The sequence below is a fragment of the Impatiens glandulifera genome, chromosome 2 (genome assembly GCF_907164915.1).
Source record: "Impatiens glandulifera chromosome 2, dImpGla2.1, whole genome shotgun sequence".
NCBI lineage: Eukaryota > Viridiplantae > Streptophyta > Magnoliopsida > Ericales > Balsaminaceae > Impatiens > Impatiens glandulifera.
Genome location: NC_061863.1, coordinates 55569020 through 55586050, shown reverse-complemented (window position 1 = coordinate 55586050; position 17031 = coordinate 55569020). Strand labels below are relative to the sequence as shown.

The 17031-nt window shown below is 32.4% G+C and overlaps 1 protein-coding gene across 1 annotated transcript; it reads left to right on the top strand.

Annotated features, from left to right (window-relative positions):
- The first annotated feature begins 5618 nt into the window (after nucleotides 1-5618).
- Nucleotides 5619-16832, top strand: LOC124924032. Its single transcript, XM_047464067.1, has 13 exons — nucleotides 5619-6102; nucleotides 6258-6429; nucleotides 6516-6733; nucleotides 7203-7263; nucleotides 8315-8387; nucleotides 9533-9610; nucleotides 11225-11382; nucleotides 11632-11800; nucleotides 13110-13572; nucleotides 13708-14094; nucleotides 14277-14480; nucleotides 16278-16411; nucleotides 16510-16832. The coding sequence occupies exons 1-13, from the start codon at nucleotides 5710-5712 to the stop codon at nucleotides 16679-16681; spliced, it is 2682 nt and encodes an 893-aa protein (XP_047320023.1). The 5' UTR covers nucleotides 5619-5709; the 3' UTR covers nucleotides 16682-16832.
- The last annotated feature ends 199 nt before the right edge of the window (nucleotides 16833-17031 follow it).

Sequence of the window (17031 nt, the reverse complement as noted above, 5' to 3'; positions counted from 1 at the left end):
TAATCTGATAGATTTTTTTTTTTTTGAGATTTCATGATTCTTATATTTGTTGTTCTCAACTTCAGTTTCAGGATTTTTGTCTTTGCTTCATTCAGCTTCATCTATGGTATCCTCTACAACAGCCTTAATAACATCTACTTCAGTTTGATTATTCTGAGTATTTTCCTCTCTGGTTTCTTGTATTACAACTTGATTTTTTGATAATCAAATTTTTTCATCTTCCTCATTATCTGTTTCATCGTAACTTTATTCTCTTCTTTAACAGAAACCCCCTTAACATCTTTCCTTCAATTTCATTGTTTTTTTTCTTTATTTTCAGAGTCCTCATTGGTTTCTGTTTCTTTCTCCTCTACATTTTTCTCTTTGTTTTAGACTCCTCTATTTCTTTTTCTTGATTTTTTGTTTCTTGGCCTTTCAGTATATTTTGCTCTTCTTCCATAGTTTGAACACATTTTGTGATGGCATGTTGGAAAGTATTGTAGAATGCACACATGTCTAGTCCCAACTCATAAGTGAATCACATGACATTATATTTTCCTTTCATGTCGACCACTGTCATATTATTCGGCAATGTGTTACGATGATTCACTTCTATGCTAATTTTAGCAAATGATAAATGATCTTCTCCTTCTGTTATTGAGTCCATGTATAATAGTTTCTCAATAATCTTGCAAAATGACTAATGACTTCCACTTTGTACATGTGTGTATGGATATTTCAAAGCATAAACAATATTTGTGTTGTCTCTTTGAGTTTATTTAACGAGTTCAAATCTTCAAACCATCTTTCCAACTTCATGTAGTTGCATCCAATATATGTATGCACATTTTCCAGAATTTCATCAAGATTCGACTCATTCTTGAATTGAAGAAAGTAGAGATAATTAATATTTGCAGAGAGATATTCTCCAGCCCCTTTTCCTTCCACTATTTCATTAAAACTTCTTTAGTGGTTGATAATCATACTATGTTTTTCCCAATATAATTCATTACCACCACATTTTCTCATTACTTTATACAATTTTCTTCTATTTAATTGGACAGTTTAAATTCAAAAGGAGAATTAAGTACATCCATTTTTGTTTTAACATCCCTAAAAAGATTCTCTTTGTAGGCATGGTCTTCAACTTTCTTTTCTGTATTTTTATTCCATACCTCATTTATTTTTCAAATATAGTTGCTCTTGATAGTATATGTCTTCGATTTGGGGGCCTTCATCAGCCCCCTCATTATAGTCACTGACCAATTTGCTATATATTTATATTCTTCATTTTTCCACTGTTTTAACATCCTTAAAAAGATAATAAATATTGAGTTGAACTGTTATATATTAGACTTTCTCCTTATTAATAACAATATTTCCTTTTTTTTAAATGCATTAGGAGTTTGGTGATTTGGTTTTTGAGGCCAAACAAATTGGCTCTTTCATTGTAACCAACGTTCCAGACTCCTTATTTCTTTGCTTTCCTGCGTTATTTTTTTTGAAAAATCTTCTTCCCCTGTTTTCTACATTATTTTCTTCAGAATTTTTCACAACATGTGATTTTCCTTTACTTTAGTCATGTTTTTCTTGAATGACTTTTTCAGCAATCTCTTTGAGACATTCCATAACAAACTATATGACTTCCCTTGACTTTATTACTTTTCTTTTTCCTCATTGTTAAAAGGCAAAACACAATAATAAAGTAGAGTAAATGCAAAAACAGAGCAATTTAGAAACCTTGAAGATTTAACGACTAAATCGCTTCGAAAGACAACCTTTTGAGAACACACCGACGCTCGCAACCAAAAACAAGCGTTCAAGATTTAGGGTTAATGACACTTACTTCGTGAATTGTGTCATTTGTGCCGATCGTGTCGTCGATTGTGCTGTGTCGATCGTGTTCCAATTGACGAACAGCGTTTCTTACTTTCTCGGTGATGCGATTGAATTTCTGATTTGTTATTATTGTTGAGTAGAATGGTGTGCACGTTCTTGTTTATTTTTTATTTTCATGTCATTCTTTGTGGTTTTGCTTAAACGTTTTTTTTTTTCATTTTTAATATACATGGATTTTTTTTCCAAAAAAAATTACAATTATAATTCCCTCCAAATTGAAATTTTCCGTTTGAAGCGATTTTCCAGTTTAACCAATAGTTATCGGGAATGAGGCGGGAATAGTTTTTGTCACTCACCATAATTTTGTTCCGAACAGTAATAAACATAATTAACATTATCATATATATATTTATTTATTATTCATATTTTATAATAATTTTAAATTTAATTCTTTATAATAATATAATTTTTTATACATATATTATATAAAAATATTATTTTACATAAGTACAATGTCACGTGGGAGAGATAGTAATGCGAAGTAGGACGGAAAGGGAATGGTAAATGTAGTTTGCTTCGATCCGACTTATATCTAGAAAGTCACTGCATTTTGTAGAGTTTATTAATCTCCTAAATAAAAAAAATTAAAAACAAAGTCTAATAGTAAAATGTAAAATGAATGAAACAACTAATTAATGATAACAAATTAATGAAGGGTAGAAATTGATGCATTATTTTTTTTAAACACCAATTCAAGGCTATTAAAATTGAGCTAGTAAATTTAATTTTGTTGAAGATGAATAGTGTTTATTGAATTTTCTTCTCTTACATTAAGGCTGTATATCTCCATCTTAATCAAAGTTGGTGGTTAATGATTCTAAAGATTGAATCAATGTTAATTAATAAATGAATGTTTGCAAATAAAATAAATGACAACTTAGTACAAATGAAATTTATAAGAAAAACGAAATGAGCAAAGATCATTGGTTACTATAAGTGAAAGAAGAGATTGTAAAAAAGATTTATAAATATGTGAAACTAGTTTTATTGAAATGTAACTCATAATATGTGACACTTTCATTAATCTTTTATTAAGAATTCATATATTATTGAGTTAATTATATTTCATGACACCTATAACTATATTCCGTTTCAACTTAAAACACTCTCGAATTGAATTAACCTGGTGACATTTTGGTATCTATTTTGTTATCTTTAAGTCAATTATTATGAACTAGCATTTAGTCCGTGCATTTGCACGAGTAATAATATAAAAACCGTGAAAAAAAATTACGGATAACATTTTTTATTTTATTTTTAACCGTTTTAAGTTTATGGGTGAGTCAACCCACAATCCGACCCAATTATCCATTTACTCAACATCATTATATATTAGTTAGTTAAAAAGTTGAACTTATATTAATATTAAAACGTCCCGCGTTTATCAAATTTGGTGTTAAATTTAAAATATAAAGTCTTTTTAACCTAGTTGGTTAAAGAGTTGTATTTGTTTTGTTAGGTTGCAAGTTCGAAACATACCTCTAGCAATTTTATTTTTAACCGTTTTAAATTTAAAAACGGGTCAACCCACAATACGACCCAAGTATCCAAATTAACCACAACTCTCAACCCGGCAATCCAGACACTTTAAAAATTAAGCATCATTATATATATATAGATTAGTTAGTTAAAAAGTTGAACTTATATTAATATTAAAACGTCCCGCGTTTATCAAATTAGGTGTTGAATTTAAAATATAAAGTCTTTGTAGCCTAGTTGGTTAAAGAGTTGTACTTGTTTTGTTAGGTTGCGAGTTCGAAACATACCTCTAGCAATTTTATTTTTAACCGTTTTAAATTTAAAAACGGGTCAACCCACAATCCGACCAAAGTATCCAAATTAATCACAGCTCTCGACCCGCCAATCCGGACACTTTAAAAATTAAGCATCATTATATATATAGATTAGTTAGTTAAAAAGTTGAACTTATATAAATATTAAAACGTCCCGCGTTTATCAAATTTGGTGTTAAATTTAAAATATAAAGTCTTTGTAGCCTAGTTGGTTAAAGAGTTGTACTTGTTTTGTTAGGTTGCAAGTTCGAAACACACCTCTAGCAATTTTATTTTTAACCGTTTTAAATTTAAAAACGGGTCAACCCACAATCCGACCCAAGTATCCAAATTAACCATAACTCTCGACCCGGCAATCCGGACACTTTAAAAATTAAGCATCATTATATATATATATATATATATATAGATTAGTTAGTTAAAAAGTTGAACTTATATTAATATTAAAACGTCCCGCGTTTATCAAATTAGGTGTTGAATTTAAAATATAAAGTCTTTGTAGCCTAGTTGGTTAAAGAGTTGTACTTGTTTTGTTAGGTTGCGAGTTCGAAACATACCTCTAGCATTTTTTATTTTATTTTTAACCGTTTTAAATTTAAAAACGGGTCAACCCACAATCCGACCAAAGTATCCAAATTAACCACAGCTCTCGACCCGCCAATCCGGACACTTTAAAAATTAAGCATCATTATATATATATAGATTAGTTAGTTAAAAAGTTGAACTTATATTAATATTAAAACGTCCCGCGTTTATCAAATTAGGTGTTGAATTTAAAATATAAAGTCTTTGTAGCCTAGTTGGTTAAAGAGTTGTACTTGTTTTGTTAGGTTGCGAGTTCGAAACATACCTCTAGCATTTTTAATTCTATTTTTAACCGTTTTAAATTTAAAAACGGGTCAACCCACAATCCGACCAAAGTATCCAAATTAACCACAGCTCTCGACCCGCCAATCCGGACACTTTAAAAATTAAGCATCGTTATATATATAGATTAGTTAGTTAAAAAGTTGAACTTATATTAATATTAAAACGTCCCGCGTTTATCAAATTTGGTGTTAAATTTAAAATTTAAAGTCTTTGTAGCCTAGTTGGTTAAAGAGTTGTACTTGTTTTGTTAGGTTGCAAGTTCGAAACATACCTCTAGCAATTTTATTTTTAACCGTTTTAAATTTAAAAACGGGTCAACCCACAATCCGACCCAAGTATCCAAATTAACCACAACTCTCGACCCGGCAATCCGGACACTTTAAAAATTAAGCATCATTATATATATATAGATTAGTTAGTTAAAAAGTTGAACTTATATTAATATTAAAACGTCCCGCGTTTATCAAATTAGGTGTTGAATTTAAAATATAAAGTCTTTGTAGCCTAGTTGGTTAAAGAGTTGTACTTGTTTTGTTAGGTTGCGAGTTCGAAACATACCTCTAGCATTTTTAATTTTATTTTTAACCGTTTTAAATTTAAAAACGGGTCAACCCACAATCCGACCAAAGTATCCAAATTAACCACAGCTCTCGACCCGCCAATCCGGACACTTTAAAAATTAAGCATCATTATATATATAGATTAGTTAGTTAAAAAGTTGAACTTATATTAATATTAAAACGTCCCGCGTTTATCAAATTTAGTGTTAAATTTAAAATATAAAGTCTTTGTAGCCTAGTTGGTCAAAGAGTTGTACTTGTTTTGTTAGGTTGCGAGTTCGAAACATACCTCTAGCATTTTTAATTTTATAAACCAAAGTATCCAAATTAACCACAGCTCTCGACCCGCCAATCCGGACACTTTAAAAATTAAGCATCATTATATATATAGATGAGCCAATTTATTCAATAACTCAACATACTTATTAGAGTGATTAGGAAGAGAACGAATTGATTCAAATTAATTAATAAAAAAACATATAATTCGGAGCAAATAAAACCCTCTTTCTTACACCTTTCAGAGTAGTCGTTGGCGGGAGCCTTATCCATTTTCCCCATGAGTAATACACTCTCTATCCCCTAGCTCGGTTGAACAGGGAGAAACGAAAATGGCGAATATCCTTCGTCCCCTTCCTCATCTGCCCCTCAAATTTCTCAATCCTGTATCTTACTCCTCTTACTCAATTCCTCGTCGCACGACTGTTTTAGTTTCGGCGATTTCTTCGCCGGAAAAGACTAGCCGGAGGAAGAAGAAGCAGCAGTCTCCGCATCAGACGAGCCACGATGGCAGTGCGGCCGCCTCTTTTGCGGTAGCTTCGAGTGCTGAAAAGTCGTTGAGATTTGTGTTCATGGAGGAATTAATGGAGCGAGCTCGGAATCGAGATGTTGCCGGAGTTTCAGAGGTCATTTACGATATGATAGCCGCAGGGCTATCTCCAGGTCCTCGTTCTTTCCATGGTCTGGTTATTTCTCACGTCCTTTCCAACGATGAAACTGGCGGCGTAAGAATTTCCTCTCTCTCTACTTATTTTATCATGATTGTCCCTTTTGGTCCAGAATTCTATCTTCGTTATAGAAAATCAAAGTGAGTTTAGAAGCGGGCTCTGTGTTCATAATATACTTGCATTATCTTATTTACAAATTCTATCTGATTCAGATGCATGCATTGAGAAGGGAATTAAGTGAAGGTCTTCGGCCTCTTCATGAAACATTTGTAGCATTAATTCGATTATTTGGTTCCAAAGGTCACTCTTTCAGAGGTCTGGAAATCCTTTCAGCAATGGAAAAGCTGCATTTTGACATCCGACAAGCTTGGTTGATTCTTATAGGTAGCTGCTGTTGTACTAATTTAGTCTCTCTTCATATGCATTTGCATTGTACCATTACCATAGACAATCCTCTTATTATGCTGCAGAGGAGCTTGTTAGAAATAATTACCTTGAGGATGCGAATAAAGTATTTCTGAAGGGTGCTGGGGGTGGGCTAAAAGCTACGGACAAAATCTACGACCTTTTAATTGAAGAGGACTGCAAAGCTGGAGATCACTCAAATGCATTGACCATAGCTTATGAAATGGAAGCTGCTGGTAGATTGGCAACCACATATCATTTTAATTGTCTCCTAAGTGTCCAGGTAAGTAGTTTTCTTTCTCTGGAAATTTGGTTTTGCATATTAGCAGTCTGAGTGGACTTTAGTTTAGGTGCCTTAAGTTGTATTTATCCTTAAATAACTGCATCATATGAACACATATTTCTATAGTACTAGGTGATAGTTCTCTTTCCTGTTAGAGCACACTAGCTTCGATTACCCTATTTATGGAAATCATCAAATTCATAGATATGTCAAGCAGTTGTCAACCTGTATCCACCTTTTAGAATCATGGACTAAAACAGTTCTCTTGGTGTTATATAACCTAGCACTTAACTACTGAGTGTATCACAATGTTTGTCAATCAGAAGTGCCCATAAAGAATCTAGATTTCTCTTAGTTGACAGCTAGAGCTAGTTACACCATATACCTGTTTGTCTCTTGTAGCTTTCTTTTCTAAATCCTGTTTTGATTTTGGAATAGTAATTAACTAATTTGTCATTGTCATTGTTAGGCTACTTGCGGAATTCCTGAAATCGCCTTAGCAACTTTTGAAAATATGGAATACGGTGAAGGTTTGTACACTCTTTTTAGTTGGTTGTTCCTTGTTCTCAACAAAGATACATTATTATTGAAATGTGGACCAAGAATTTTTTAAGAGTAATATGCCTAAGGAAAAAGAGAAACATCCAAACCTGCTTCTCTTCTTCTTCTCCTACTTAGAGAGGCTGAGATTTTGGAAAGTGGGAAAGATTTAGAGCACTCAAGTAAAAATTCCATGCTGGTCTAGAGAGCTTACTTTAGTTGCATGTTTGGAATCACTTTGATTAGATCTCAGACATATGAGGACATGAAAACCATGTTTCATAACTCATATACCAATTTTAATTTGTTGCTTAACATATTAGTGACTATAGTTTGTTCTCAAGCTACCTTTTCATCATGTTTCTGACATAATTTAGCTTTTAGATAATAGGATGTGTCTTTGAAGAGAGGGAATGTGAGAGTTTTTAAACACTATTATATTTTTCATGCTTCTAGTTGTGGTTTCATTTTGAACTCCATTTCACAAGTTCAACAGATCAATAAACAGCTGTGAGTCTCTTTGAGTTTGATTATTTTGTCAATTAAATTAATGTTTATCTTAGGAATCGAGCTATAAAGTCAAAGAGACGCCGGGTTAATTGTGAGGTTCTATAACAGTCGTTTGGTGTCTATCAATGTGATTTTAGACATGAAACAGAAAATCTATTCCGGAGTCTGTTTCACAGACAATGCATTTTTTCTTTGTTGTTTAAACTCACATTTGCTAGATGTAGGTATTAGTTCTCTGTAAGACATTGTTATAGTGATATTTGGCAGTTCAGTTGCATGTGATAAACGTGGCTAAACAATTTATTGTCTTGATGATGCATTTTGATGTTTCATCCTTATTCATATTTTATTGTAGAAGTTAGTATTAGAGATGCCAATGTAGAAAGCAAATATATTCCATTTATTACTCTCTTCATAATTTATCTTTGGCCCATTATCCTGGTTTTTGGTAAAATCTTTAGACAAATTTTATTTATGTAGCACGGATAAAAAAGAATATGAGGGTTTCATAAAGTATAACTTTTGTTGCAGCATACATGAAACCAGATACGGAAACATATAACTGGGTGATCCAAGCATATACAAGAGCTGAATCTTATGACAGGTGAAAATAGTGTAGAAGATATTACCCAATATTAGACTTATATCTAATTGATTAACCAATTAAGGGAAAAATTGGTATATTTGATTTTATTATGTAAATTGTATCTCATTTCATATTTAGGTAGGACATCATGTGTATAAAAGTAAATAGCCTCTTTGTAAATCATCATTTGAGCACACCCTCTTCTCTGACATAAACTCTCATGGTATCAGAGCAGGACTTCTGAGGCCTAAAACTGTTCCTATTCTTTGATATTCTTCAGTCCAACAAAACAAGCCATCTTCGTTTCTTTGCGCTGTATTTCCTCCCATTGAAAGTTCCGACCTTGCAGCAAAAAGCTGTTGTCAATTGTAAAAATAATACAAATGATGTCTATACCAAGTACACGCAACTTAACATTAAGCCACATTGCCTTCTCTTGAAAAAAATTGATTGCTCCATAATTGCGTTCTCTTCTCCAAACTTTTCAAAGCCTGACTCCATGTTTACAACTTTTGTTTTTTAGCTTCCAAGATACTTTGTTGGAAGTAATGTATTTTCAGACCCCAAGTCTTTGTCATACTGTCCAATCAATGTACATTTCCAATAGCTGCAAGTGTATTTTTGTTGATATTCATTCTCAGCCCGGTCATGTTTTGGAACATATGCAATGTTATCATAATAAGAATCACATTATAAGCCTCCTCCACAAAAAAATATAGTCATACATAATGACTAATATAGAGATCACAACAAACTCTCCCTGCATGCACATTAAGACAACATATTCTATCAACCCCTTCTGCCTTCTTGATCATCAAAGATAAACCTTCCATTACAATGACAAACAATAAAGGTGATATCGGGTCACCTTGTCTCAATCTTCTCATTTTTTTGAAGCATGCCACTCCTTCACCATTAAGAATATTGACATTTATGTTGGAAATTTTTTCTTGCATATGATGCATTTTAAATTTTTACCTGAAAGATTGTGTGCTCAAAGTGTGCAATTTATGTTTTAACAAGATTATATTTGATGAATTAGAAGGAAAGTTAAATGCTCAAATTTGTTGATCAATATTATTGTTCCTTTTGACTGTCGACATTTCTACTTACAAAAGTCTTTGTCAAGTAAGACCTACTATCATGTTTTGGATTCACATTAGGGTGCAAGATGTTGCAGAATTACTTGGCATGATGGTTGAAGACCACAAGAGGTTGCAACCTAATGTAAGAACATATGCGTAAGTAATTTTCTTTCTTTACAACCTCTTAAGTAATTTAATTCATTGGATGTGATTCTGTAAGTTATTCTTATGCATTTACAATGGTATGATCAGGAGATTTTTATAGTATCAAGATTAAATTTTCTAAGACATGTTTTGGGGGAATATTTTGATGGAAGAGAAAGAGATATTTTTGATATATTTCTCTCATGATAGGTAATACCTATTTATACAATTGTAGGAGCTGATTTTTCTCAATCAAGATAAATCAGAATCTCTAAAATATCACATAATCAATCAATGATTTGGTCCCTGCTAAAAAAAGGTAAGAGTCTCATAGTAGTAATTGCCTAAAAGTTTTTATTGATCATTTTTTGCAAGCAAAAAATATCGGTATCTAAAGTTGAGCTAATACAATATTTGTAACTGAGAAGAAATATCATATCAGGATTTGTCAAAGAGGTAGTTGCATGAGAAAGTAATTATGCAAACAACAAGAGATACAAACAAGTCAATTAGTTAAATGAAGCATTGTTAGGTTATAGCGCTTGCAAAATAAGTAGATATATAGTGACATAACTTCTGAGAACTATCAAATAATATGACTTATTTTTGTATGAAAATAAGTTATACTACTTCAATAGTTGTATAAATTATTTTCTTAAGTTTGAGCAAATATTTTTATTTCTTTGTAAAGTATATCAATTTGAATAAAGCTTTTATATTTTAGTGTTAAACAATTCAATTCAATTAGTGAATCTTCATCAGTGGTCCGGCCTAGTTTGGGTGGCTAGATACCTTTCCTGTTTCATAATCAGTAGTTTATTTTACAATTTTATTGTTTTCTCACTAATTCATAGCCGATGTGTATTTTACAAAATCCAAATTATTTATTCAATGATTTTGAATTTAGGAGGAAAGCTATATGAGGTGTACCTTCATTGCTTCTTCCAAAATTGAAAAAACAATTCTGATAATAACTTCTCTCAAAATATTGATCTTGACATCCATCACGGAATCACATGAATCCTACCCATGACCTTTTTAAATTTGAAAAATATCCTCTTATTTTAACGCACTTTTAATAGACGTTACTTCTTTTCCCATGAACAAAAACATCTAAAATTATTAAGGGGAGTCCATTATTGCAAACACATCTATTACCATTTATCATTTTCTTCTAGCTCCACCTATACATATATACTCTTTCTTTCTCTTCTAACCTTCATTGGCGTACTTATGAGACCTGTTAAAATATTTTTTATATTAAACAGTGATTTTTTTATTAATTATTTGGTTATTCTATTTATAATATTTCTTATTGTACATGAAAATAAAATAGAATAAAGACTTATAATGTAGATAATATTTTTTTAGAGTCATGACTTATGGGATTATATCCTTGAAACTTCCTAAAAATATATAAAGATGTTTTCATCGTTTACAAGTCTTCTATTTTTAATCTCCCAGAAACAGGTCAGACGGAGTACAAATAAATGTTAGGTAGAGAGAATTTGTTGTTGTTTTTTATTTTTATTTTTATTTTTCTCTACTATTCTCTTAGCAATGATTTGAATTTCTGTGATATTTGGTCAAGAAATTATTCTTTACCTCATTATCCCTCCTGTGCAGATTACTCGTAGAGTGCTTTACCAAATATTGCGTGACTAGGGAAGCTATTAGGCATTTTCGCGCTCTTAAAAACATTGAAGGGGGCACAAAAGTTTTGTATAATGAGGGGAAATATGGTGATCCTCTTTCTCTGTACCTTAGAGCACTGTGCCGAGAAGGTATTTGATTTTTTGACAAGTTTTGGATTTATTATTCATTCTTACTTTCATCTGTTTGTTCTTTCATGATTTTCATATTTTTCATAATCTATGATTGATGCTCCAAATTTTGTATTAGATGGACTTACCATCGAAGTCATGATGTATATTGAATAGCCACATTCATTGACTGACATCATTTGCTTTTACTTGTGCCCTTCTTAGTTATCTAATTAAAATTTTCTGACCTGATAATCATTCTTTGATCAGGAAGGGTAGTCGAGTTGCTCGAGGCTCTAGAAGCTATGGCAAAAGATAATCAACCAATTCCACCCAGAGCGATGATTACAAACAGGAAATATCGTACTTTAGTTAGCTCTTGGATTGAACCTCTACATGAAGAAGCTGATCTTGGTTATGAAATAGATTACATTGCCAGGTGTGTGTTCTATTCATGATTTTCTGTCGACTGCTATACTAACCTTGTATTAATAGGTCTGCCATATATGCCAATAGGACTGCCTTGCTCCAAGTAGAAGGCTAGTTTAGTAGTCTATTTGGAAATACTTATGTTTTTGTATCCGGATCCGGATGAAAAACCACCAATAAATTTCTGAATCTTTGTCCGACTAAATTCAGTTTCCAAATGTGCTCCCATTTGGATCCACATCAGGAAAAGAAGTCTTAGAGAAAAGGTGTTTCCAAATGTAGAAATTCTTGTTGTGTTTATGACTTATGCTTCCACAAAAAACTCATTTCATCGCAAATATATGAATTGCAAGTGAAAAGTGAAAACTGATACCATCTTCCACAAACAAAAACTCAATTTTCTCGCATAAATATGAATTTGCAAGTAAAGAGTAAAATTTGGGGATGATTTTGGTTTTCTTTTTTATACTAGTTAAGAGTCAAGATCGCGTTCTGTGCATGCAGTACTCATTTTCCTTTCTATAATTAAAGAGCTAATTTGGAAGTTATTTCATGATATATTAATAAAATAATAAACAATTATTTGATAACTAGACAATGATCTCTTATAACTAAAATTCGTTTAAAATTATTGGTACAGTAATCTTAAACAGAATCTAGAAGATATTAATGAATGTGTATAATATATAGTTAAGTTGGTAGACTTGAATTGAGAGTTTATGAATATTTTATACACATAATATAGTTGAGATGATATACTTGGATTGAGAGTTTTATGAAGTTTATAGACAATGAATATAAGAGTCAAATTACATGTTTTACATATTTGTAAAATAAATAGGAAATCAAACTCTGATAAGATATAGTTAAATTAAAATATAATCAATAAAAATATGTATTATATATTTGTGATGATAGATTTTATTGAAAATCCAGTCAATAATTAAGATAATAGATTAAAAGTTAATTATCTATTATTAAGATAAAATATGTTACAATCTTAATATGAGAATATAGTAATGGTTTATTAATAAATGTATATTAGGGAGTTTAAAAAGTGGTTGGCCCATTAACACTGATAACCTTTTCATTTGCTTCTTGGTTTTTAGGCTATCCCTCACAGTTTTGTTGACATCAATAGATGAAGTTAGTGAAGAAGAATCTAGTCTAGAAACCTAGAGCTATAGTACCATGTAGAAATGCACAGAGATGTATCTTGGTAGGCAACATGTAAACAAAGAGATAATGTCTATGTGGAAATGCAAATTCTTTCCCTTTTCAATTGAAGTTAGTGAATGGCTAACATTGGTCTCAATTAGGTATGTTGCTGAAGGCGGCCTTACAGGTGAGCGTAAGAGGTGGGTTCCAAGAAGAGGAAAAGAACCTTTGGATCCAGATGCTGTAGGATATATCTATAACCATCCTATAGAAGCCTCTTTTAAGCAAAGATGTCTTGATGAGTGGAAAATTCATCACCGAAAACTTTTAAGAACTTTGCGCTATGAAGGACCTTTAGTCTTGGGAAATGTTTCAGAATTTGAATATATTCGGGTTGTGGAGAGATTAAAGAAAATTCTTAAAGGTCCTGATCAAAATGTTCTTAAGCCTAAGGCAGCTAGCAAAATGATAGTTTCTCAGCTTAAGGAAGAGCTAGAAGCACAGGGATTGCCTATAGATGGGACACGCAATGTGCTTTATCAACGTGTCCAAAAAGCAAGAAGAATTAACAGGTCAAGAGGTCGGCCTCTTTGGGTACCTCCAGTTGAACAGGAGGAAGAAGAGGTCCTTTATCTTTTATGGCTCTTTTCAGTTTCAGATTCTACATTATTGAAATTATTCATAAGATGCTTATTTAGAAAATAAAACTGGGTTATTTCACTATTGCTCAAACAAATATTAATTTTATTGTGGTTCTAGGTAGATGAAGAGCTGGAAGAATTAATATCAAGAATCAAACTCCATGAAGGTGATACAGAATTTTGGAGACGACGTTTTCTTGGGGAGGGATTAGACAAGGATCAAGCAGATCTCCTGAATTCAGCCAATTTAGAAGATGCAGATGATATGGATGATATGGATGATGTTATTGACGTTGAAGATGTTGCAAAAGAGGGTGAAGATGAAGAAGTAGAGGTTGAAGAAGAGGATGAAGTGGAGCAAACTGAAATCCAGGTGGATGACAGGGTCAAGGAGAAGGAGGAAGTATCTGCAAAACCACTTCAAATGATTGGAGTCCAATTGTTGAAAGATTCCGTTGCAACATCACGAAAATCGAGAAGAAGAGCTTCTCGAGCATCAGCTGATGTAAGCTGCTTATTTTCTGTGATGTTAATGAGATTAACAGATTTTACAAATGCCTACAATGCCTTCAATCCTCTTTTAATATTCAATTTGTTATTCTCTTGTAATGTTCATTCTCTGTCTGTCTTTTTTCATTTTGAGTTCTAATAGAATGACAAACAAGATAATTTTACCAATGGATGTAGAATGATGATGATGAGGATTGGTTGCCAGAGGATTCACAGGAGGCTTTTAAAGAGTTAAGAGTAAGGAAAATATTTGATGTATCTGACATGTATACAATTTCTGATGCCTGGGGCTGGACTTGGGAAAAAGATTTCAAGAACAAAGCTCCAAGGAGATGGTCACAAGAATGGGAAGTTGAGATGGGTATACAAGTAATGCTGAAGGTATGTTTCTGTGATTTTTCCTTTGTCCTGTTGCCAGGTTAAGTGGATGGATCCCATCACTTCTGTCCTTTTGTCTCTGCTGTTAGTTAGGCTATCTCATTTACGGATTTCATAACACAACAGTGCTTTAATGCCAATTCCCCAAAAATATACATCTCTCCTTGTGCGATATTTTAATTGCTGGAACCTCAATGTTCATTTACTCTCATGGAAAATGGGCTTACATGACAAGAAATGGAGAGTTAAACCAATCTTGCATTTCATATATGTGTCATCTTTCATGTTATCTCTATTTTCTGAACAATTTCATCACACTAATATAGGACAACACCCAAATGAATATTTTTCTGTTTTTGTATTTCCCGGCTAATTAGAATATTGGGATTATCCTAATATTTACTTGGCAGATAAATGTCAAAGATACTTATCTTTTTAATCATTATCTATTAGGTTTAAAGATAATTATCATATAACTAATTATCCCATTATTCTAGGAAAGGGTATCAATACTAGAGTTTGTGTATTTAAAGTTAATGAATAACCCATGAATAATACTTCCCAAAATTTTGATTCACTCTAATTATCCCATTATTCTAGGAAAGGGTATCAATACTAGAGTCAGATGCAAACTTCTCCTGCTATAACTTACTTTTGATTGCGTCTTCTGGAATTCCATATACAATATATTGTAATGGAACCAAAGTTTTGGTTGTTGACATGCCAATAGATCTGAAACAAAAGAAATTCAAGGGAATATGGGGGAGTCTTACTTAGGAGGAATATTACCTTATTCATGACAGACTGAAAATACAAATCCCCATTACTACCGCTTGTCCTTGAGATTTTTGTGTCATCCTTCAGTTTCTAATATTCATGACAGAAACGGAAACTGACGTGGTGACAGAGGGTCTTGATACGTGGTAAATTAAGAAGACAATTAACCTAAAATAATATACCAACTTTATTGCCAAACCCAGAATGGGAGTTGAGAATTACAATCAGTAAGAGATGAGAAGTCAGAATAGGGATATGAGAACTAGAATCCTTTTTCCAAACTAAACTAATTTGACTGGTAATATCTATTTTTTTTTGGGAAAAGGTAATATCTATTTATACATATCTGAAAAGTTGGGTTATTTGGTTATTTCTCTAAGTGGGCCTTTTCTTATTTATTAATCAATCCCTTTCCTATTTACTGGCCCACCTCTTGATAACTTAATAGGCTAATATGTTTAAACCCTAACTCGTATTCTCTCTATATATCAGGTTTCCACCAAAGAGGCCTAACTGCATTCTTTATTCAATAATGCCATCTTAACATTCATGAACACCATTTATAGGAAGATCTTCATCTAGAATTTTGAATTAGAACAGAGCACCATGATGCATTTATGTTTATTAAACTGCAATCAAACATGTACCGGCATGCTTCTTGTGGCTAAAGTTGTCGTGGCAGTTTCTAGAAATTTTTGCCTTTGAAGTGGGCCTATGAACTGCCCACACATGTAAATTCTATTAGGAAAGAGAGACATGTTCTATAATACTTTTACATTTGGTTCACCTATTCGTTTTTTTAGCTTCTTGATGAACTACAATATATTATTCAATTAGTGGGGTTTTCTCAGTTACCGTAACCATTATGCCTCTGTTGAAAAAACCTGTCGAATACCCTGATGAATGAGGAGCAAACCATTGAACTTATTATTAGTTTTAATCTGTAGAGATATCACTCACCATCAATAGTATTATCTGGTAATACTATATATGCTTTATGACATCCTTAAAATGATGTTTCAGGTGATAGAGCTTGGTGGCATTCCGACTATAGGAGATTGTGCTATGATTCTACGTGCAGCTATTAGAGCTCCCATGCCTTCAGCTCTTCTCAAGATTCTGAATACAACACACAGTCTTGGATATGTTTTTGGCAGGTACCAAGCAGTCGTACTATGTGATCTATCTATATTCATTGTGTTCCTTGTTGGATCTAATTTTTGCGTTTGTTTGTTTGTTGGTTGGTTGGTTGTAGTCCCCTATATGATGAGATGATCACATTGTGCCTTGATCTCGGGGAGCTTGATGCTGCTGTTGGTATAGTTGCGGATCTAGAAACAAGTGGAATTGTAGTTCCAGATCAAACCTTAGATAGGGTTATCTCTGCTAGACAAATAACCGACACCACCAACACAGTTGATCTATAGTGTGTGATCACCACAAATCTACTCTTCTTTTTGTCGCGGTTAGGGTTGAAGAGCTAGCTAGGGTATGTTTAAACCGACCAATGCAATTTTGGGGATTTGAAGCTGTAATTTTCACTATTATGATTATTAATGTTTGAATTGGAGTTCATGATGCTGACTGAATTGTCTTTTTTTTCTTTCTTTCTAATATTATTTTAAAATCAAACAATGTCTCTCATTCAAGACATTTAAAATATAAAGTTACTTACAATAATATCATTTAATTGATTAACAACATTATATAATGAACTTCATAGGATAAGAATCAATTCAAAAATTCCAGAACTGCAAAGTAGGCAATCAGTATTGGA

Coding starts and splice junctions, on each gene's coding strand:
- LOC124924032 (XM_047464067.1), top strand. CDS start 5,710: ATGGCGAATATCCTTCGTCCCCTTCCTCATCTGCCCCTCAAATTTCTC. Junction 6,430..6,515: donor AGCTTGGTTGATTCTTATAG/GTAGCTGCTGTT, acceptor ATTATGCTGCAG/AGGAGCTTGTTAGAAATAAT. Junction 16,412..16,509: donor CTTGGATATGTTTTTGGCAG/GTACCAAGCAGT, acceptor GGTTGGTTGTAG/TCCCCTATATGATGAGATGA.